Here is a 22,703-nt window from a genome sequence, read left to right as displayed (position 1 = left end):
CTTCAAAGCAAGGAACACTTAAGCAGTTTTCTGTCCTAGCACTTGATATTATGTATAACCTGACATCCAGTGAATATTTACCAGATAACTGTCTTTTTTCTTCAAGATGACGACATCAGGAGGCGGAGGCTTCTGTGACTGTGGTGACACTGAAGCGTGGAAAGAGGGTCCTTACTGTCAAAAGCATGAGCTTCACAGCTCTGAAGTTGTGGAAGAGGAGGTAAAGATGCCCCCAGAGTTGTTGTGTAGGCAGAGATTAATGTTGGTTGTCTTCCTCTGTTGCTTCCCACCTTACTTTAGAGACAGAGACTCAACAGCTGACCATTGAACTCCAGGGAATCCTCCTGTCTCCTCCCCAGAGAGGGATTCTGTTCCTGCAGAAAACGCTGCCTAGTGCATGCTGTATCGGGCCCAGCTCTTTAGAGGGATGCTGGGGACAGCTCAGGCCCTCTTTCCTGTGGCAAGCTAGCTAGCCAGACTAGCAGGGTTGTTAAGCTTCAGCTTCCACAAGAGACCCCACCTCAACACAAAGGAGAAATCGATAGAGAAAAGACACCTGACATCAACTTCTGGCCTACGATTACACATGTACACATGTGCAATTAATCGTACCTACACACATACATAAACACACCATACACACATGTGCACACAGAAAAAAATGATTAAATACTGTATTAGGTAGGAACAAAGATAGAGACATTACAAAGGGAGATTTATTAGAATCTAGGCTTGTACCGTAGGAACCGGCTCGTGCAGCAGTGGCTGTCTGCGTGCTGGAGAGACTGAGAACAGTCCACAGAGCTGGAGGACTCAGCATTCCCAGTTGGCACCGAAGCCCTGGCAGTTCCTGGAGAGTCACTAATGCTCAGTTCACTTTGGAAAGCCAAATTTTTCAGAGGCTGGAGTTTGATGGCAGCAGTTATAGCTGTCCTTGCTCAGGAGTGAGGGCAGACAGGCATTTGCCTGGGACCTCCTTCCAGCTGGCTCCTGTCAGAAGGTGCTGCTGACTTTGAGGGTGGATCATCGTTGTCAGTTAAAGCTCTGTAGTAACTTCATACGTAGACCCAGACTGTGTCTCCTAGACAATACCAGATTCCCTCATCTTGCCAGTCAAGATTGACCATTGCAGGGCTACAGAAAGCTCACGGCTAAGAGCATTTGCTGCTCTTCTAGAAGACCCAGGTTCAATTCCCAGCACTCACATAATAACTCTCAACAATTTGTAACTCCCATTCCAGGGAATCTGACAGTCTCTTCTGGCCTCTCAAAAGCACAGGCAAGTATGTGCTGCAAGAAACACTTGTAGACAAAACATCATACCAGTAAAACTAATTTTAAAAAGATCAGTGTTGCAAGTACTATCTGATTGTGGAAGAAATTTGTTGAGCAGGCATATAGACAATTGGATATGTTGTGCAGCAGTAGCATATCTCATCACTGTGACAGTTAAGAAAAGCCCCATCAAAATTCTACATGGGGGCTGGAGAGATGGCTCAGAGGTTAAGAGCATTGGCGCTTCCAGAGGTCCTAAGTTCAATTCCTAGCAACCACATGATGGTTCACAACCATCTATAATGAGATCTAGTGCCCTCTTCTGGCGTGCTGGCAGAGCACTGTATAAATAAATATGTAAATAAATAAATAAATAAATCTCTTTTTAAAAATCCACATGGCAGAAGGAATGAACAGAAAGGTAGTGGGTTCAGGTACTTCTGTTTGTTGAAAGCCCAATAGACTGTGTGACATCTCCTTTGATAATTTAAGAAACTTCTCCCAGGTCTTAAATGGAGAATGACGTTTTCTCCTATGTAAATTGGATGACTGATTGTCTTTCCTTGTTTTATATGGGGTTTTTTTGCATTTGTTTAGAGTATGAGTGCTTGTACACATGTGCACACACACATACACACGCGTGTGCATGCACACACATGCATACCACAGACAGTCAGAGCACCTTGCAGGGGTCGTTTTTCTCCATCTACTGTGTAGGCTGTAGGGATCAAACTCACATGGTTAGACTTGACATCAAATACCTTCACTCAGTTCTGCAAGTTGGAGCCTCCCATACACACTGGAAAGATGGTTTGAGGTTAGAGTTTAGCGTTCCCGTGCTGTTCCACAATGCTTAGTTATATGCATTAGGCATTTGAGTGTCTGAATGTTTTGACTCAGCTAATCTAAAATTGAGATCATGGGAAGAAAATGTTTTAAGAATTGTAATTTTGTGTTTTGTAACATGTACAGGATTAAATTTGTTATGTAACAAAACCTGTCACCCTTCTTGTGTTTGAGAGTTGGAGTTGGAAGGCAAAAAACAAAACAAAACACTAAGGGAGTTGTGTTTTCTGTTCTCCCTCAGGATCCTCTTGTGCATCTATCAGAAGATGTGATAGCAAGAACTTACAACATTTTTGCTATTATGTTTCAATACGCAGTAGATATACTGACCTGGGAAAAAGAAAGCGAATTGCCTGCAGACTTAGAGATAGAGTAAGTATGGCCCGTTCCTTGTATGTATGGGACCTGCTAAATTTTAACGTCATTCACACAGCTAGGAAAGAACATAAGTCTTTTCTTTTAAAATTATTACTGCATCTAGCCTCCCATTTATTTGTGTATGCCATGAAGGTCAGAGGAGAACCTGCAGGAGTCGGTTCTAGCTACCAAGTGGATCCTGGAGACTGAGCTCAGGTTGCTAGAGAGCAGCAAGTACCCTAAACTGCTTGGCCACCATGCTGTCCCGGCACTTTTTTAAAAATTATCGAATTTTAGCAGAAGCTTGACTTTGATATTCCAGCTTTGCAGCTTGTATGCTGATCAGTGAAAGTTTTCCTGGGACGATTGGTTTGTAGCAGTGTTAGGTCACACAGAGCTAGCAAGACGGCTCAGCAAGTGAGGGCCTTGCCGCCAAGTCTGACAACATGAGTTCTATCCCTGACATCTCTGTCCTTTGCTGTCTTTCTCTGACTGGCCTGAACTCACTGTGTAGCTGTGCTGCCCTCAAACTCACAGAGACCTGCCTGCCTCTCCTCCAAAGTGCCGGGACTAACAGTGTGCACACCACGCCCACGAGCCTCCTCCTTTTGATGGTCTAATAAAGCTGGAAAGATGTCAGGGGATGAGCTCTTCTATGTAAGTGGGTTTAGGGTTTTTATGAAATGCTCAATGCAATTTTAGCCATTTTGCTTCTAATTATAAAATATATTCAGCATTGTGCTATCTTATTGTCCATCTGCCGTTTTTATTTACACTGCTGAGGTCATAAACTAGCGAGCAGACAGCTGGATTCAGCCGTAGCTGTGTTAAAGGACTGGCTGCTAGCCCCTCCCTCACTTCACACAGCCTCCTCTTTTCTGAAATGTCACTCCCTGCTTATTGGATCTTTGTTCATAGCTGAGGGTGACTGGGCTGGAGATTGGACATCAGGAGGTCACCAGACTAATTGGACATCAATCACCAAACGGTGACTTCTTTGCTTTTTCAGTGTGTTGCCGATAATTGGGGTTGTGCGTTATGCATTGGGTGGATTTTCTTCCTTCCTTCCTCCCTCCCTTCCTCTCTCTCTCTCATTTTTGTTTGTTTGGTTTTTGGTTTTTCAAGACAGGGTTTCTTTGTGTAGCCCTGGCTGTCCTGGAACTCACTCTTGTAGACCAGGACTCAAGATCCGCCTGCCTCTGCCTCCCAAGTACTGGGATTAAAGGTGTGTGCACCACCACCGCCTGGCTTTTCTTTTGTTTGTCTTGGTTTTGTTCTTGTTATTTTGACTTTATTTTCATTTAACTGGCCTGGACCACCAACACGGGGAACTCAGATGGGCTTCTCTTTTAATATTTGCCATTTATCAGTTACCATCTGGCTGCAAGCCTACATCCTCCAGAGCGCTTTGGCCAGCGCTTGAGCTGGTTTCCCTTCTTCAGTTCTTCTGCTACTGCTCATGCCCACTCTTTACACTGCATTAATGTCAACGTTCTCTCCCCAGAGAGAAGAGTGACACCTACTATTGCATGCTGTTTAATGACGAGGTTCACACCTATGAACAAGTCATTTATACTCTTCAGAAAGCTGTTAACTGTACACAGAAGGAAGCCATTGGCTTCGCAACTACAGTCGATCGAGATGTAAGTAATTTATCATGAGAAAGTTAACATTTCTTTGTTTGGTTTCTTTCATTTGTTTTTTTGAGACAGGGTTTCTCTTTGTAGCTTTGGAGCCTGTCCTGGAACTAGCTCTGTAGATGAGGCTGGCCTTGAACTCAGAGATCCACTGCCTCTGCTTCCCGAAATTTAACTTTTTTTTTTTTTTTTGAGAAGGGGGAGTCTTACTTTCTAGTCCAAGCTGGCTGGAACTTGCTGAAACTTGTCTAGACTGGCCTTGAACTTAGAAAGATCTTTATGCCTCTACTTCCCAAGGTCTAGGATTAAAGAAATAGAGCTTTTATTACAGATAAACTAGCATAGAAAAATTAGTAAAAGTATATGTGTCTAAGCTGTTTTTCAAATTTTGTTTGACTATTGGCCCAAATATATAGTTTTAAAACTAAGCCATTACCAGGTAGAGCATTCAAAGGAAATGTACAGTTGCCCTAGTTCTGCTTAGTCATTAGAAACACTGGGCCATGACAATGGAAATTAGAGAAGCCTGCTAGAATAAGTGCTCTGTTGCTGTGTGTGTGTGTGTGTGTGTGTGTGTGTGTGTGTACACACTGGTAGTTTAAATAGTCAAGCTAAGAAAAATTTTAGTCTTGTCTTTTTTTTTTTTTTCCAAGACAAGGTTTCTCTGTGTGTCTCTGGCTGTTCTGGAACTCGCTTTGTAGACCAGGCTGGCCTTGAACTCAGAGAAATCTGCCTGCCTCTGCCCCCCAAGTGCTAGGATTAAAGGTGTGCATCACCACCACCTGGCACAATTTTAGTTTTCCATTGGTGACTAGAATAGATGTCATAAATATTAAAGGCTGACTCGGGTTGTACATTCAAGCATATTCACTGATTGACAAGCTACTCACGCTGAATGTAATGCTTTCACAGTTAGTTTTGAATGTCTTTTACAGGGGCGTAGGTCTGTTCGATACGGAGACTTCCAGTACTGTGATCAGGCAAAATCAGTCATTGTGGTAAGTAATTTAAAAACATATCTGTTATTTTTTATCAGCTTAAAACTAACTCTCTATTATTTAGCATTTATCAAGACATTTGTTTGCCTTTATAAACCCACTGTCACCTAAATTATGTTTAAAGATCTTGATTCTTAACATATTATTATTCTGGTTCTCTCAAAGCTATTTAAAATTGCTAATAGGGAAGAAATTACATATATTTTTGGCCACATCAAATTTTTAACAAAATATTACATACTTAGAGTCAAAAGACAGACAGCAGATTTGGAAAAATCTTCTGACACAGATGTGTATGATGTGTGTTTACAGAGGAAATACGCAAAGCCATATATGTATAAAAGTAAGTTATGGACATAGGGTACGGAGAGGACAAGAAATAAAAGGAAGCAAGGTTATATGTTTTAGAAGTATAGACATTTCCCTAACAAAGGGAAACAACCAATGAGAACATGGAGACACGGACTCCACCCTAACTGGGATACCTCAGTCCTGCTGGGTGACTTCCATCCAGAACAGTAGTCAGCAGGGGTATAGAATAATTGAAACCCTTGTGTTGTGCTGATGGAAATGTAAAAGGACAGGAGCTGCTATGGGAAGCTGCATGGCTGTTCCCCTAGAAATTAAAAATAGAATGACCTTGAAATTAGGTCATACGTTAGTGTCTTCACGCTTTCTAAATAAATGATTGTGTATAAAAAAAAAAATAGAATGACCATATGAGCCAGGATTTTTGTTTCTGGGTATGCATGTAAATGAGAAGTTTATTGAACCCAGTGTCTGTTGACAGGTGAACAGAGAAAATGTAGCATACATGTACAGTGGAATGTCTCCCCACACTTAAAAGTGTGACACTGTGTATAACTCTTGACTGATGTTAAAATAAAATGAGCAAGAAATGGATGAATCCTTGTGTGATTCCACCTGTATGAGGATGGGAGAGCAGAGTGATAGCTCAGGATGGGACAGGCACGTGTTCACTGGCTGCAAGGTTTCAGCTTGCAAAATGAAGCGTTCTTCAGACTGGAGACATAGAGGGCTCAGGGCTTAAGAGCACTGGCTACTGTTGTAGAGGACCCAGCTTCAAATCCCAGCACCCACATGGCAGCTCACAACCGTCCATTATGCTAGTTAAGGGGGATCTGATGCTATCGGCCTCCAGAGGCACTGTGCGCACCAAGTATGAGATACTTGTGGGCAAAGCACCCATACATGTAAAATTTAAAAATAACTTTGGCCGGGTGGTGGTGGTGCACGCCTTTAATCCCAGCACTCAGGAGGCAGAGGCAGGAGGATCTCTGTGAGTTTGAGGCCAGCCTGGTCTACAAGAGCTAGTTCCAGGACAGTCACCAAAACTACACAGAGAAAGCCTATCTTGACAAACAAAAGAAAAAAAGAAAGGAAGGAAGGGAGGGCTGGAGAAATGGCTCAGAGGTTAAGAGCACTGGCTGCTCTTCCAGAGGTCTTGAGTTCAATTCCCAGCAGCCACATGGTGGCTCACAACCATCTGTAATGGGGTCTGGTGCCCTCTTCTGGCCTGCAGGCATGGAGGCTGAACACTATGTACATAATAAATAAATAAATAAATAAATAAATAAATAAATAAATAAGAAAAAGAAGGAAAAGAAAGAGGTTGAAGGCAGAAAGCAAGCTTTCTTGAGGATTTAAGCTATTTGTAATTGGCACTACAGATTTTCGTATATATGACCAAAGGCTCTGATAGCTCATAAGGTGGATCCTCCTCTTACCGTTGTCACTGAATCTTTAGATCCTGTCTAGAAAATAAGCTGAGTCAGTGTGTTAAAAAAATGGTGCTTTATTATAGACACATAGAAGTCGTGTGGGTTTTGTGGTTGTATTAAGAATGCTAGTGCCTTCTGCCTCTTAAACGGCTGTTTTAAGTTAGACTTTTCTCCTCCCTGTTTCCTTAAGAGGAACACCAGCAGACAGACCAAGCCGCTCAAAGTTCAAGTCATGCACTCATCTGTTGCTGCTCATCAGAATTTTGGTTTGAAAGCTTTGTCTTGGCTGGGAAGTGTTATTGGATATTCAGGTAGGTTTGATATGTCAAGACTGTATCTAAATGACATGACAGAAGGGACTGTTTTCAGTGACGTATCCTGTCGAACCCTTCACAGATGAAGCTGCAAAGTGCTGCTGTAATTTAATTAAATGTTAATGATAATACAATTTAATAAAATTAATTTAAATGTTTGGTCTCTTACAGCTTTTGTTTATGACCAGTCCTTTGCATATCTGAAACCATGTACATTGGAATCTACTAATTTATGTTTGCCACTCTTAGGTTTTTCTTTTCTTGACTTACATAGAAGACAATTTGTATGTACCATAATCATGAACCTCGTGTCCAAAGCCAAAAATGCAAGTTGGGTTCTATTCACTAAAGGGTAAATTAGGAATAGATTTATGCTACCTGTCATAAATAGGCAAAACATAATGTTACTGTAGGGAAGATCCCTTAACATTTGTATTGAAGGCTGTTAGAAAAATACTACACTGTGAACTGATGATTAAAAACACAGACAGGACCGAGCAGTGGTGGCATACACCTTTAATATCAGCATTTGGGAGACAGAGGCATTCTGATCTCTCTGAGTTCAAGGCCAACTTTAGTTTACAGAGTTCAGGACAGCCAGAGCTGTTACACAGAGAGCCCCTGTCTCAGGAGAGGGAAATACAGACGAGATACACCACATGCATGTATGCTGGAGAGCTTATCTAGAGCGCAGCACTTAGAAGATGTGAGAGTCTGTCCTCCAGGCCTCTCATACAGTGCTGTAGTGTAGTTAAGTTTGATGGAAAATATTTTACGTAGCATTAATAACCTATATTGATACATATTGCAGTGTAAGGGCTACACATTGTTCTGTTAGCAGTTTTGTGTTGTGACTACCTCACACATAGTCTTTCTGGCTGATTTTACTACCCCTGTGTCCCTTAGCATACATACCTAGAGAACAGCATTACATCAGAAGTTGGGGATTCTTTTTTTCCAGTTAAATTCATTAGGGCAGAAAAGACTATTGCCTTTCTGACAGACATTAACTTTGACATCCTACAATTAGAGTTGTGATTTGAGGTTTCTAATGTTTTCTCCTTTTTGTAAAAATAAAATAGTTAATAAGGTTCTTCCCCAGTTTACCCTTCACTAAGACGTGGCACTGATTGGAGCCCACACTGAAGCGTACTGAAGCGTCATCTCCGTTAATATTTAAAGCTTGCCATTCCTGTTTCATGACTGTTCTTCCTTCTGTTTAAAGATGGCCTTCGCCGGATTTTGTGTCAGGTCGGATTACAAGAAGGGCCAGATGGTGAAAACTCTTCTCTGGTGGACAGACTGATGCTTAATGATTCCAGACTATGGAAAGGTGACTTGCTTATCGCTTCTGAGGGTTGGTGTGTCAAAGCTGGGTATTTTTTTTTAATTTGGAAATGTTAGTAAATATATTTGTACTTTTTAAAATTACAATTGTAGTGCTAGATTCAGACCCTAACAAATACACCAAACATTAGCACTGTAACCTTATTTTAAAAAAAAAAAAGTATTGTATAGGAGGCCTATGACCTAGATTAAAGAGCTTCTGTATCTTCTTACAATGTCACATGTAGAGTTAGGCAAGGCAGCACATGCTGTGTTCCCAGCACTCAGGAGTCCAACACCAACCTAGACTACAGGCTAGCATGCACTGCAGAACAACAAAGGGGAAGGGGGATTAATTTTGCACGCATTTTATTTTTAAAAACATTGCAGGATGGGAGAGATGGCTCAGTAGTTAAGAGGATACACTGCACAAGCAGAGACCCAAGTCCTGTTCCCAACGTACACATTAGGTGTCGTCCGCCTGTAACTCCGCTGTCAGGGATGTGGCACTTCTCGCCTCCATGGTCACCTGGGCAAACTCACATATGCAGACACATGTTGATAATTAAAGTAAAATACTTTTTTTTTTTTAAAAAAAAAGTGTTTTGTTCTGAGCAAAGCATAGAGTTTTGTCCTTGTGGTCTGAGATGCATGCAGCTATGGAAATGGAGTTCTGGTCTCTCACACTCTGCTCTTCTCCGAAGGCGCTAGGAGTGTCTACCACCAGTTGTTCATGAGCAGCCTGCTCATGGACCCCAAGTACAAGAAGCTCTTTGCTGTTCGATTTGCAAAGGTAAGTAGGATTTTTATTTTTCCAGTTAGTTATTTAAGGAATAACTATAGTATTTGGGGCTCCAAAACTATTAATGTTAACAATAAGATGTGAGGTTATCCATTTGAAATTCTAAGAAACTTAAGAATCTTCTTAGCTTTTACCAATAAAGGTGTAGAAGCTTTTACCAATAAAGATGTAGAAACAAGACTCCCTGCCCCCCCCCCATTATACATAAATACGTAGTGATTGCTGGGCAGTGGTGGCACACGCCTTTAATTCCAGCACTCTGGAGGCAGAGGCAGGCGGATCTCTCTGAGTTTAAGGCCAGCCTGGTCTTCACAGTAAGTACTAGTACAGCTAAGGCTACACAGAAAAATCCTGCCTCAATCCCTTCCCCCCCAAAAAATATAACAACATAAATATGCAGTGATTGGGACTTGAAATGATGACTTAACCTCATACCATTATAGATGGGTCTAATCCTATTAAAATCCATGGAGGCAGTGTGCCTCTCTTGGTATGATTTGGGAATGGTGAATTCCAGATGGCTGACAGAGTTGGTTTTGCTTTCAGAAGCACATGGTGACATGGTACTTAATGTATACCCCAGTGGGAACACTTAACAAAGGAAGCACATGGCAGTCATTTAGAGAGATCTTTCAGAACATCCATGTTTGTGTCCTATTCCCAAATCTATCAATGGTGACCTTGCAGGAGTCACATGATTCTGATGTGTATTCCAAAGCAATGAAAGGCTGACTTGGGGACAGATAGTATGATGTTGCTGTGCCCAGTGAACAGTGGCACCTTTGGGTTTTAGGAGGTCTGACTCCCTGTCTGGGCTGCTAAACTAGCACTGTGCTCCAGAAGAACCTATTAGCACAGCTTTCCGCAGCAAATCGGTATTGACGCAACATCTAATTGGTAGTGATCCTTTGGCTTCCGTGTCCTACCCGTGTCTTCCTATTGCCATCCCCAGCACTGAGTTTTCAGTATAACCCTTTACCGTTTGGTCACTGGACTAGAGGAATTTCCCCCTTGTTGTTTAGAATTACCAGCAGTTGCAGAGAGATTTTATGGAGGATGATCACGAGCGAGCAGTGTCGGTGACTGCTCTATCTGTCCAGTTCTTCACCGCACCTACTCTGGTGAGTAGAGTCTGCCTCTCCTCTGTAACTCATAGCCGGCACTCCTTGCCTCTTTTTGCCTTCTTATTAGAACTATGAGCGTTTGCAGAGTGATTATGTGACAGATGACCACGACAGAGAGTTTTCAGTCGCAGACCTCTCGGTTCAGATATTCACAGTTCCTTCACTTGTAAGTACTGAAAGACTAGAGAATGCTCTTGTTTTCTGTTAACAGAAGTAAAGCCTCAGATCCTGGAGGTAAGACCTGGGTGCTCCTCAATAAGCTGGTACTTCGTGTAGGAGGCAGTCAGGTTTCAGACATCACCCAGCACACACAACGTATCTTTGAATGTCAAAGTAATAATGGAGGAGAGTTGGATTTCTTAGCGGTTTTGGACTGATGAATTAACATTGAGCTAGCTGGGCAGTGGTAGTGCTCAGGCCTTTAATCCCAGCACTGGGGAGGCAGAGGCAGGTGGATCTCTAAGTTCAAGCCAGCTTGGTCTACAAGAGCTAGTTCCAGGACAAGCTCCAAAACTACAGAGAAACCCTGTCTCAAAAAAATAATAAAATAAAATTTAAAAAATTAACATTTAGCTGGTTAGTTTATCAAATATATTCCTGACATTCGAATCAGATAACATGCCATATACCATCTTAGGTCTTGAAGAATCTTCCTCCTCAATCCTCCCCCTCATAAGGAAAGAGTAGCTAAGGCAACTGAGTCACATTGCTTGGCTTGGCTTTTACTAATGTTCTCCAGGTTGCTCTCTGACCTAGTCAGGGTTACTAGTGCTGTGAAGAAACACCAGGACTAAAAGCAGCTTAGAGAGGAAAGGGGTTCTTTGGTTTACACTTCGACACTGTAGTCCATCAGTGGAGGAAGTCAAGACAAGAATTCAAACAGTTCAGGAACCTGGAGGCCGGAGCTAATTCAGGGGCCATGGAGGGGTACTGCTCACTGGCTTGCTCAGCCTACCTTATAGACCCCAGAACCACCTGCCCAGGGATGGCAGCACGTCAGTCACTAAGAAAATGTCCCACAGGCTTGCCTGTAGCCAATCTTAGAAGACTCCCTCCTCTCAGATGACTTCAGCTTGTGTCAAGTTGACATAAAACCAGTCACGATGGTCCTGAAGCCTCCATCAGTTAAGTTTCATCATGTATGGTAACTAAAGATTATACTCCATTGAACAAATTTATTACCATTTATTAGACAAGGCTTTAAAAGTGAAATGATGAACGAAATAGATGTGACTGAAATCAGTAATGAAAACGTTCTGCCAGAGGCCCTGAGTTCAGTTCACGGCACCCACATGGTGGCTGGAAACACCTATGACTCCAGCCCAGGGGTCTGATGTTGCCTTCTGACCTCAGGCACCAGGCTGGAATGCAGTACATGGACATACATGAAGATAAGCAGCAATACACATTAAGTTTGCTTTCTGCAAGAGCGAATAAGGCCATAGCCCTTAGCCGGAGTCCACCTTCTGTGGAGACTGGAAGGGAGGATGTATGCAGAGTGCGCCATGGGAAGGGTTTGCATGTGGGAGCAGCTCGGTGTACTCTGAGCTCAGAGCAAGGCTGTGGAGTTTGAAGAACAGTTTGTACTCACTTTCCTAGCAAGTACATTTTCTAGTGGGGCTGGGGGAGTCACTTCTTTTTGTTAAGAAATATTTGCTAGCTGGGCAGTGGTGGTGCACACCTTTAATCCCAGCACTCGGGAGGTAGAGGCAGGCGGATCTCTGTGCATTAAATGCCAGCCTGGTCTACAGATCCGGTTCTAGAACATCCAGGACTGTTACACAGAGAGCCATGTCTCCAAAAAATCAAAAGGAAAGGAAAATATCTAGCAAAGACTATCTTCAGTGACCTGCTCGTTAATGGACGCTGCTGCAGGCCCAGTCAGGGATCGTGTGTTTATCTTAGAGCACGAGAGACACTTGGACCACTGGATTTTCACTTATCATGTGTGTGCGTGTGTGCATATGAGTACATGTGTGTGAGTGTGTGCATATGAGTACATTTGTGTGAGTGTACTCAGGGCCTCACACATGCTAGGCAAACTCACTCTACCATTGAGCTATAACTCCAGTCCTACATTTGTGATTTGAAAAGACTGCTATTTGCAAGATGGGGAATAAATTAGAGGAAGACAGTAAAGCGAATCTGGAGAACTTACCTAGAACTTAATGCAGTGAGGCTGTGTAAAATGGGACGGCGCAGCTGGCAAAACCGTTTGCTGCTAAGCCTGTACCTAGGGACAAGCCTGAGGCTACAGGTGGAAGGAGAAGAGACCGAGCCCTGCAGGTTGTCCACTAATCCCTGTGCACATGATGGAGCACAGCACACACACACTCATTCATTCATTAATATTTAAAGTAAAAGAAGTTGAAGCAGCAGTCCAAAGGAGACTATGCGCTGAGCTGAAGCTCCCAGTGGATGTAGGGATTTTGAGAGCTGCCTTTTGTCACATCTGCAAACCTGGCTGAAGGACGGTGGCTTTCATGACTACTGAGATTTGGAATTGGGGGTTATGTATAAGATGGCTCTGGAGTTTCTAACTTGTAATTAATTCTAATTACATTAATTACATTAATTAATTAATTCTAATTAATTGTAATTAATTCTAACTTGTAATTAAGTGGAATTTCTAGACAGATCTTTGATGTAGGTGTATGTATTTACTCCTACATCACTCAATATTAAGCCCATGATGGCTACTGGGAAATGCGGATAAATAGGATATTCAGACTCATCACAGCCTCCACTGCCGGCTGTTGTCTGGAGCAAATCTGTGGGCCTTTTTCATTTGGTTAGCCACGACCTACTGTCTCTCTTGGCTTGGCAGACATGTCTCAGCCTGGGGCTGTCATGATTCAGGTTCTGAAATCTAGAGTCCTCGTAATTGAAGAAATTGCCTTCTTAGAGTCAGCCTGGCAGGTTCAGGCACCACTTGACAGGAATATTAGAGCTGACGATGGCTCACTGGATAGAAGTGCTTGCTGTGAAAGCGGTAGGACCCAGCTTGTATCCCAGCTCGGGCTGGAGCTGGGAGGAAGATTATTGGGCTTTGTTAGCCAGCTTAACTTAAAAACAGTGACTGCCAGGTCAGTGAGAGACCAAGTTTTGAGGGACTGATGGGGAAGGTGGCAGGACGCTGGCGCTGGCCTCCACATACCTGTACACGCATGTACACCATACACAGAAACACCAAAGGGGGGAGGCCAAAAGGAAGAGAGGAAACATGCAGGCAGGGGCTCAGTAACTATGCAGGAATGTTAGAGAAATAGGCCCTAAAGAGTAAAAATAGTGAACGGATGCATACACATGCAAACACAGACCCAGAGAACACTGTGTCCTGGTCCATGGCCAGGAGTTGGTGTGGTTCTTGGCTTTAGTTTTCTTGTTTCTGTGGGAGTCTGGAATGTGTATGTGTGGTGGGCGTTGGTGTACCCTCCAGGTTACATCTGGAGAATACTTAACATAGAGGCGGAGCTCCAGGCCCAGAATGCCACTTCTGCTCATTCTCTGCCACTGTCTGCTCCTCTCCAGATGCAGGGCGGGTTTCACCACTTCCCTGGATTTTGCTATCTTAAGTATTTTGAAGAATTCTCTAGTGTACCATTTGGGCCTTGAAATTTCTTTATGATAGTATTTTTTATCAGTTATATTTCTTAAATAAGTTTAGGGCTATTTAGGTATTCTATTATTGTTTTTTAAAAAATAAGATTTTTCTTAAGAATTTGCACTGGGCAGTAGTAGTTCATGCCTTTAATTCCAGGACTCTGGTGGATCTCTGTGAGTTTGAAGCCAGTCTGGTCTACAGAGTGAGTTCCAGGACAGGTAGGGGTACACAGAGAAACCCTGTTTCAAACAACAAACAGGAGAATTTGCTAATTTAGTTAGGTGGTAGTTGGACATACCTTTGATCCCAGCACTCAGGAGACAGAAACAGGCAGATCTCTGAGTTCGAGGCCAGCATAGTCTACAAAGTGTTTCAGGATACAGGATAGCCAGTACTACACAGAGAAACCCTGTCAAAAAAAAAAAAAAAGAATTTGTTAATTTATCCGTGTTTCCAATTACATTGGTTTACATGGTCTAGTGTTATTTTCTATTTAATGCCTTTCGAATCTGCAGTTTTATAAGGTTTTTTTTTTGAAGCAGGGTGTCTATAGCCCAAGCTGGCCTCCAGTTGAACAGTCCTCACAGTTTACTTGATGGGAGGAGTAACTGTGAGTTCCCAGCAGAGAGCCTGGAGTATCTGCTAGATTCCTGCCCTAGCCTTGATAAGACTGCCGTGTCTGGACTTGATTGTCTTAGGATTTCTACCCCTCTCAGGCTTCCATCCTACAGGGCTTCAGAATCTAAGCACTGTCCTGGGGAACCTGGAAGAGGGTTGGACTCGGTTTCTGAGCACTATCGTATTCTTACTCTGGTCTTTTTTAGGCAGGGTTTGAGTAGCCCTGGCTTTCCTGGAACTCACTTTGTAGACCATACTGACCTTGAATTCGAGATCTGCCTGCCTCTGTCTCGGGAGTGCTGGGATTAAAGGTGTGAGCCTCCGCCACCCGGCCTCCAGTGACTTTCTTCACTGCCCCAGTCAGTATTCTCCTGATTGGATCCTGTGGCGTTGAGTTTAACCAGAGCATGTCCCTGAAACATTACTTTTATTCAGTCTTACAGGGGACTTTGTAGCCTATTGTGAACATGTTATAAGATGTTGGCTAAGTCTGGTGGTGCAAATTTTAATATGAATTACAAAAAAATAACCAAGTTATGGAGTGATAATGTTTATAAAGCAAGTGGGATTGTAGGCCTGTGCATCAGTGGTGGGTCTATAATCACAGTTGCAGTGGCTGTGTAGTAACCAGTGTTTAATGATGACAGCTCTCTTGGAAAGTTAGCAGCAATTTGGACAAAGTTCCAATGCAAGGACTGAAAGCATTCTCTGTAGCCTTAGAGAATGTGCCTCCTGCATTTTAGACCCAGCCGTCTCTAGCCTTAGCCAGAACGACTGGTGCCTTGACTGTGAGACTGCCCACCCCAGTGGTGTTGTGTCCACTAAGCTTCCGTTCTCACTCCTCTCACCGGTGCTGCACAGCTGTGTGTAGCCCGGTGGGATTGCCTCTGCTTTCCTTAACTTCCTAGTCAATGCAACAAGCAGGAAAAGCTCGCCTTCCTGGGAACCTGTGTGTACTTGTGGCTCCTCACACTCGACCATAGTCTTCCCTGGAGAATTCTTTGCCGTTCTTACACCTTTAATTTTCCCTAGCTAAGTTAGAAGGTCTAAATTTACTGTGACTCCCACATTTTGACTTTAACAGAGAAGATGAAGATTAAACTGTAGCGAGCGATAGAGCGACTGAAAGGCTCGTGTACTGGATGGGTGTGGGCCCGGTGAGCCTTTTCTGGGAGGAGGTTGGTGATGCCGTCAATCTTAGACTGTGCTCCCTCGGGCGATTCCACTTGCAGGGAGTTACTTTGCCATTTTACATAGTGGGTATTTGTGATGTCTTTTTTAATAGCACATACCAAAGAACTGTAAATGACAGCAGTCCAGACCTGGCTAAATGTGAGAGCAGAATGTGCCTGATGGTGTTAAAAAGAAAGAGAAACTGTGTGAGATGCTACAGGATAATCTCTGTGTCGAAGTTTATATCAAGTGAAAACTGAAAAGCAGAAAGGTAGTTGATAGTATGTTCTCTGTGGGGGAAAGAGATAACTATGGTTGTATATATCCATACGTATGTATTTAACATTATCCACACTTGTAGGTAGGTAGGTATTAAATACCAGCTCTGGAAGAAGGCAGAAATCTCCTATCAGTTTGTGTTTGGATGGCAGACCTCAGGAGCTAGCAGACCTTACACTTCCTAAAGTCAGAAAGGCAGAAACCAATGTCAGCTGGTTAAAAAAGAGAGAGAAAGTACAGTTTCATACTGAACTTTAGACAATCAGTGGTAGTGATTTTAACCTCTGGACCCCACAATAAGTACCCATACTTATTGTATAGTGTATGTAAATGTCTCATTTAAAGAAAAGTTAATGCTGTTGTGCCATCTTTTGACCTTGGACACTACTCACCCATGCTGCACATACACAATGTGGACAAATGCTCATACACATAAACTAGAGCTAAATCTTCAGAGCGACCCGGTAGTGCACTTGAGCTGAGTTACTGGTGTTGAGCAAGTTTAAAGTGTGGGCGCTAAACTAGTAATGGCTCTTAGTTCCCTGGGGTACAGGTTTTGATTGCCATCCTCTGTGATGAACTGTTTTAGGCCCGAATGCTCATCACGGAAGAGAACCTGATGACTGTTATCATTAAGGCTTTCATGGACCATTTGAAACAACGAGATGCCCAGGGTAGATTCCAATTTGAACGCTACACTGCCCTTCAAGCCTTCAAGTTCAGGAGAGTTCAGAGCCTTATCTTAGATCTCAAGTAAGTGTTTCTTTCATTTCCACACAAATTATAGCTTGTACAATGCCGGTATTTCTGTGTTCACTGCCACTGTTGTCTATGTAGGTATGTATTGATTAGCAAACCAACTGAGTGGTCAGATGAGCTGAGGCAGAAGTTCTTAGAAGGGTTCGATGCCTTTTTGGAATTACTGAAATGCATGCAGGTATGTATAAACCGAACTTACTTCTGTGTGACAACGTTTCTGTATGCTTCCCCATCCCTCATTTCCGTTTCAGTGGACCAGTGAGGAGGCTCAGGTTAGAGGAATGTTTATTGCAGAAGCCAGAGGGCATAAGATCTGTCCCCAGAACCCACAGCAAAAATAAGTTGTTTTCTTTTTTAAAAAAAGATGTCTTGTTTGGGGCTGGAATGATGGCTCAGCAGCACTGGCTTCTCCTCTTCCAGAGGACCAGGATCAATTCCCACCATCCATCTGCTTGACAGCTCTAAACTATCTGGAACTCCAGTTCCAGGGGATCCAGTGCCCTCTTCTGGTCACCCTGGGCACTGCATGCACACCACTGTGTGCAAGCAGAACAGGCACAAAGAAGTTTTTAATTTAAAAAAAAAAAAAAGGTGTTTGGGTTCTCATTAGTACTACTTTATGAGAGTTTGCAAGTCCTTTTCCGTGGTTATTTTGCTGGTGTACTTAAGTTCATTTGAAAAACTAGTGTTTTTGCATGCTTGGTGACAAACTCAGGACCCTGTGCCCAGACAGTAGGCAGGCATTCTACCACTAAGCCTAGCTCTTGATAAACTCCCAGCCTCTGATTTATTTTCTGTTGCAAAGAGGAGGTTTTTTTTTTTTTTGGTGCGTGCATGTGTGTGTGTGCACACGCACACGTACTTGCTGTGCATGGATGCCATAGCACACCTGTGGAGGTCCACAGACAGCTCATGGCAGTCAGTTCTCCTTCTACAATGTGGGTCTCAAGATGACTCTGGTGTTCAGGTTAGTACCAGGCTCTGCTGCCCACTGAGCCGTCTCTCTGGCCTGTGTTTTATTTTCAGTGTTTCTACAGTTGCTTTTCCTCTTAGTGGGATCTGTACGTAGTACAGTCCAGACCGTTTTCCTCACTGGTCTCTTTGTGTGCAAATCAGAATCTAGACGTAGAGACAAAGAGCATGGAAGCAATTCAGAGACAGGAGACTCCCGAAAACACTTCAGGAAGAGCTGTGTGAGAAGGCACTCCCTTTGAAATGTCGGAGGTGTTCTGTATTCTCTGTTAGTGATTCTTATACTCCAGGATAGCTTAGCTATTCCTTAAAAAAAAATTGCACTCTTTTTTATGAAAGGCTATTTGTTTTCATTCTGGCACTCTGAGCTTTGACTACACATTAGTGAGTATACAACCCATCTTCTCGCATACCTGTGTAGTGTAGTTGTAAGGCTTGTCAAGGGCTGAGCATGGAACGCTGCTGAAGCAAGTGCTTAGTATATGTGGCACCCTGGGTTCAGCCACCACTGGCACATAAATCCTGGAGAGGCGTGGTGACAGATAGCTACAATCCCAGCATTCAAGAAGCCAAGGCAGAGTGATCATGTCTTCCAGGCCAGCCAGTCTGCTTAAGGAGACCCTGTCTCAAGCATACATGAAAAAAATGATTGAATCAATTTTAAGGAGATTTATTGAATTTCTTAAATTTTTTTTCTTGACACTCCCTGCTTAAAAGCTTACATTATTTGAATAGTCTCTGTAATCAATTTATATTTCTTATGCATTGCTCCTTGGGTTTCTCTGTGAGGAAAAACACTAGTTTTTACTCTTACCTTTCTGGTTTCTAAGGGAATGGATCCGATCACGCGTCAAGTAGGACAGCACATTGAAATGGAGCCGGAGTGGGAAGCCGCCTTCACGCTGCAAATGAAGCTAACACATGTGATTTCCATGGTGCAGGATTGGTGCGCTTTGGATGTGAGTTCCTTCTGGTGAAGAAACTGTGAGAAAACAGTGGGTAGACAGACGCTTGAGTGAAAATAAGAGATTTGGAGAAATATTTGTACAGCTGAGCTCAGAAACAGCACACTTCCACTTACACCTATACATTAAATAACTATCAAAAGCTCAAATTTTGAAGTGTATGTTAAAAAAAAAATCAGGAAGGTAATCGTGTATACTCTTATGTAATTATGTTCATTTTCCCCATAATCCTCCCTAGACAGTAAGTGTATAAAATAATGGATACATTTATCCAAGAATAAGCTTACTTTTGCACATTAAGTCACATTTATCCTGTAACTTAAAATTTCAGCCTTCCCTCATCGGTAAGAACCTGTGAAAGTCAGAGGGTCAGAGAACGTCCATGAGACTTGAACAATGTATGAAAACCTGCTGGATAGAGAAAAGGGGTTTCTGATTCAGATTCCGAATGTATCATTCTGTGTGATGAGAGGCCTAGGAGCTTTGAGAAGCTACCAGGAATCTGGAGAGGGGACAGGGACAGGGATGGGCAGGACTGCCTGATGTCAGGACCTTGGAGTCTAGCTGAAGTGGGAGGCTGCTGTTTGGGTGTACCTAACAGTGACATGGTCCAGTTTGTGTCTGTAAAATTACTCTTTGTGGAGAATGGATGAATGGACCAAGAGTTGAAGCAGGGAGTTTATCAGAGAAATGGTTGCCGGTGTCTTTGAGTTACTGGAGAAGGAGAGAGCAGCTAGCTTTGAGAGAGACTGAGAAGAGAAAGCTGCCACTTTGATGATAGACTTGAAAGCATGAACTGGGGTAAAGGACATTACTGGTAACGTGTAGATTTCCACAGCTTTATTGATAAATGATGTCATCCATTGGGCAGAGGACAGTGGCAGAAAGGGAGCCATTCTGGGAGGGACGACTGAATTTTGTTTGGTCCATATTATATTTGGTCCATATTGAGATACTTACCTGTCTTGGAATTTGAGGTGCTAAGTCAATGTTGTAGCAACTCGGTCTTTTGGGTAACTTATGTTACAAACCCTCTTTTTTAGGAAACAGTGTTAATTGAAGCTTACAAGAAATGCCTCGCTGTGTTGATGCAGTGTCATGGTGGTTTTACTGATGGGGAACAGCCAATCACACTCAGTATTTCTGGACACTCAGTGGAAACTATCAGATACTGTGTTTCCCAAGAAAAAGTTAGCATTCACCTCCCAATTTCTCGCTTGCTTGCAGGTAAAGCATCTTCCCTAAAAAAAAAAAAGAACCCTAAAGTTCTCTCAAATGACTGTGGTGTTTCTAAATACCTGTTGTGTGCTAGGCATTATCCTGAGAGTTTTACATGTGTTCACTGATCTGGTTGTTCTGCTATGAAGCAGAAGTTATGAAACTTGGTCCATAGATGGGAGGGCTGAGGCGTAACGAGTCCTTGGTGTCCAAGATCGAAGCCAAGCTGGCGTTTTGAGGTATTTGGGCATCGCATCCCATAACATTGTACTGCAGGGCAGGCCTTACTCTGACATCACTATGGCATCCACATCCTAGTGACTAAGCTCACAGTTCTGACAAATCACGCCAGTCACTCACTTCAAAGCCACTGCTAATAAATCAAAACCACCATAGCTTTTCTCTAAGCTCTTTCTTGCTCATTGATCAGTAACCTTTTAAGCAGAATGTTATAAGTGAATGCCTTTATTGATGTCAGGCTGTTTTATAAGCCACTTACAGTCACTATACTACCTAAAACAGACACCTTGCAGCATCCAGAGGCTGTGGATGCACCTAGTTCTCCTAGCGGGACCCTCACAACATTGCTTCGAGATCTCTTGATTCTGGATATCTTATCCTACTCAAACTGTTCCCTTTAGCTCATTCTTTTCTTTTTTTTATAACTTATTCTTATTTTATGTGCATTGGTGTTTTGCCTGCATAAATGTGTGTGTGAGGATGCCCGATCCCCTAGAACTGGAGTTAAAAACAGTTGTGAGCAGCCATGTGGATGCTGGGGTCCTCTGGAAGAGCATCCAGTGCTCTTAACCACTGATCCATCTCTCCAACCTCCTTTAGTTCATTCTTAACTCAGAAAATAGTGGCTTCCTGCTTCCCATCACTGTGATTAGTGACTGTGGCCCGGCAGCGTTTTGCTGTGATGTAATGGTGCTCTTCACTTGTTTCTGTACTTTTCAGAGAGACTGGAGAATCCGCACCATGACTTCCTTAAATGTGTGCTGAAGGGGTTATTAATTACAGAGTCAACTCCTGTGATAGATCATGGCCTTGTTGAGGGTATCCATCCCTCATTGATGATGTTCATGTCACGGGGTCAAGTACTGATGACCCCTTTCGTTCTGAAGTGCCTCTTAGGGCATCAGCACATCTCTGGCTGCTAGCCCTCCACATCCTGCCAGGCTCTAGGGCAGGGCCATCAGGTTGTAGGCTGAGATCACATAACTGAGGCATGTGAGGCTTTTATTTGTAGACATTGACCAGTGAAATAGTACTGCAGCTGTGGACACTGGCTGACACCTGTGATCCCAGGACTCTGCAGAAGAGTTGCCGTGAGTTCTAGCTTAGCCTGGCCTACAGTGAGTTCAAGCCTAGCCTGCACTACAGAGTGACCCTGTCCCAAAGTAACAAGAGAGGGAAGGAAGAAGGGAAAGAATGAATAAAGAGAGACAGAAGGATAGAGGAGATAAAGTTCTGGTTGTAGGGGAAATTTCTCTCCTTGCTATAACTTGTTTATCCCAGGTTTGTTTTCTGCAACTGAGAACTCTTGGTTAAGTGTTAGACGAGAGGGGGAAAACGTCGGTCCCTTCAACTCAGTGACTTACCACTTCATATCCTTCCAAAACCTGGGTATCAGGCTGGAGAGATGGCTCAGTGGTTAAGAGCATTGCCTGCTCTTCCAAAGGTCCTGAGTTCAATTCCCAGCAACCACATGGTGGCTCACAACCATCTGTAATGAGGTCTGGCGCCTTCTTCTGGCCTGCAGGCATACAAGCAGACAGAATACTGTATACATAATAAATAAAAAATAAAAAAAAAAACCTGGGTATCTGGGTAGAAGCTGAGGGTAATAATTACCCCCGTGAGAAAGCTAAAAGCCCAGAAATGCACTAACTTCTGCCTAGGTCTTCCCTCTCTGAAGTCTGTGCTGTGAGTATCTGGAAGCATTCATCTCCCAGTGTTACGCGAGGTCTGCCCTGGCTGTTTGTAGTCAGAATAGAAAGTAAAATAAACAGTCCATATAGCTGGCTTGGTGGCGCATGCCAGTGACCTCAGCACTTGAGAGGCAGAGGCAGGAGGACTGAGCACAGGTCTGAGACTGGGGCTACAGAGCAAGAGTCTGCTCCAAACAAAACAAAGCACAGTTCCCAGACAAGGTGGAGACGGTGCTGGTGGTGCTTCAGCAGTCACTATTAACAGGTTACTAGGAACGGCCTGCAGTGAAGGAAGGCTCTCAAAGACTTGAATGGGGACTGGTAAATACTGACAAGTGCTGTCTGTCAAGGGAATGGTCTAAACAGTAGCCTTTGGAATAGCCTATGAGCTAAAAGTGTTCCTCTCATGGGTAGGAAGTAAATTGGTTTTGACTCTATGTTGTAGGGAGAGAGGCCACTTGTTGGTTCCTGACCACTTAGCCCCGAAATAATCACACAGAAACTATATTATTTAAAACTGCTTCACCAATTACTTAAGCATATTTTTAGCTAGCTCTTACATCTAGAATTAACCCATCTCCATTATTTTATATCTTACCATGAGGTTCGTGGCCTACTGGCAAGGTTCTTCCATCTGTCTACAGCAGGACTACATGGCTTCTCTCTGACTCCGCCCTTCTTTCTCCCAGCATTCAGTTTAGTTTTCCCCACCTACCTAACTTCTGCCCTATCAACAGGCCAAGGCAGGTTCTTTAATCAC

General features: G+C 43.2%; 1 protein-coding gene across 2 annotated transcripts in view; it reads left to right on the top strand.

Moving 5' to 3' along the window:
* The window catches only part of Ubr2 (ubiquitin protein ligase E3 component n-recognin 2), an 82,041-nt gene that overhangs the window by 17,179 nt on the left and 42,159 nt on the right, over positions 1-22,703 (top strand). Inside the window, exons 4-15 of one of the 2 annotated variants that reach the window (XM_041655426.1) lie at positions 107-220; positions 2,363-2,493; positions 3,983-4,121; positions 5,051-5,113; positions 7,046-7,166; positions 8,395-8,502; positions 9,200-9,288; positions 10,489-10,587; positions 16,685-16,848; positions 16,933-17,032; positions 18,657-18,785; positions 19,835-20,018. In XM_041655426.1, the coding sequence (XP_041511360.1) occupies positions 107-220; positions 2,363-2,493; positions 3,983-4,121; positions 5,051-5,113; positions 7,046-7,166; positions 8,395-8,502; positions 9,200-9,288; positions 10,489-10,587; positions 16,685-16,848; positions 16,933-17,032; positions 18,657-18,785; positions 19,835-20,018 (1,441 nt within the window). Of the gene's footprint in view, positions 1-106; positions 221-2,362; positions 2,494-3,982; positions 4,122-5,050; positions 5,114-7,045; positions 7,167-8,394; positions 8,503-9,199; positions 9,289-10,319; positions 10,419-10,488; positions 10,588-16,684; positions 16,849-16,932; positions 17,033-18,656; positions 18,786-19,834; positions 20,019-22,703 lie in introns of both variants that reach the window. The other variant, XM_041655425.1, reaches the window with a different exon arrangement.

The sequence above is a fragment of the Microtus oregoni genome, unplaced genomic scaffold, assembly GCF_018167655.1.
Source record: "Microtus oregoni isolate MIOR12 unplaced genomic scaffold, Mior012 000007F_ref0000211, whole genome shotgun sequence".
Lineage (NCBI taxonomy): Eukaryota > Metazoa > Chordata > Mammalia > Rodentia > Cricetidae > Microtus > Microtus oregoni.
Note: the sequence above shows the minus strand (reverse complement) of the source record. Positions and strands in the feature narration are given on the sequence as shown.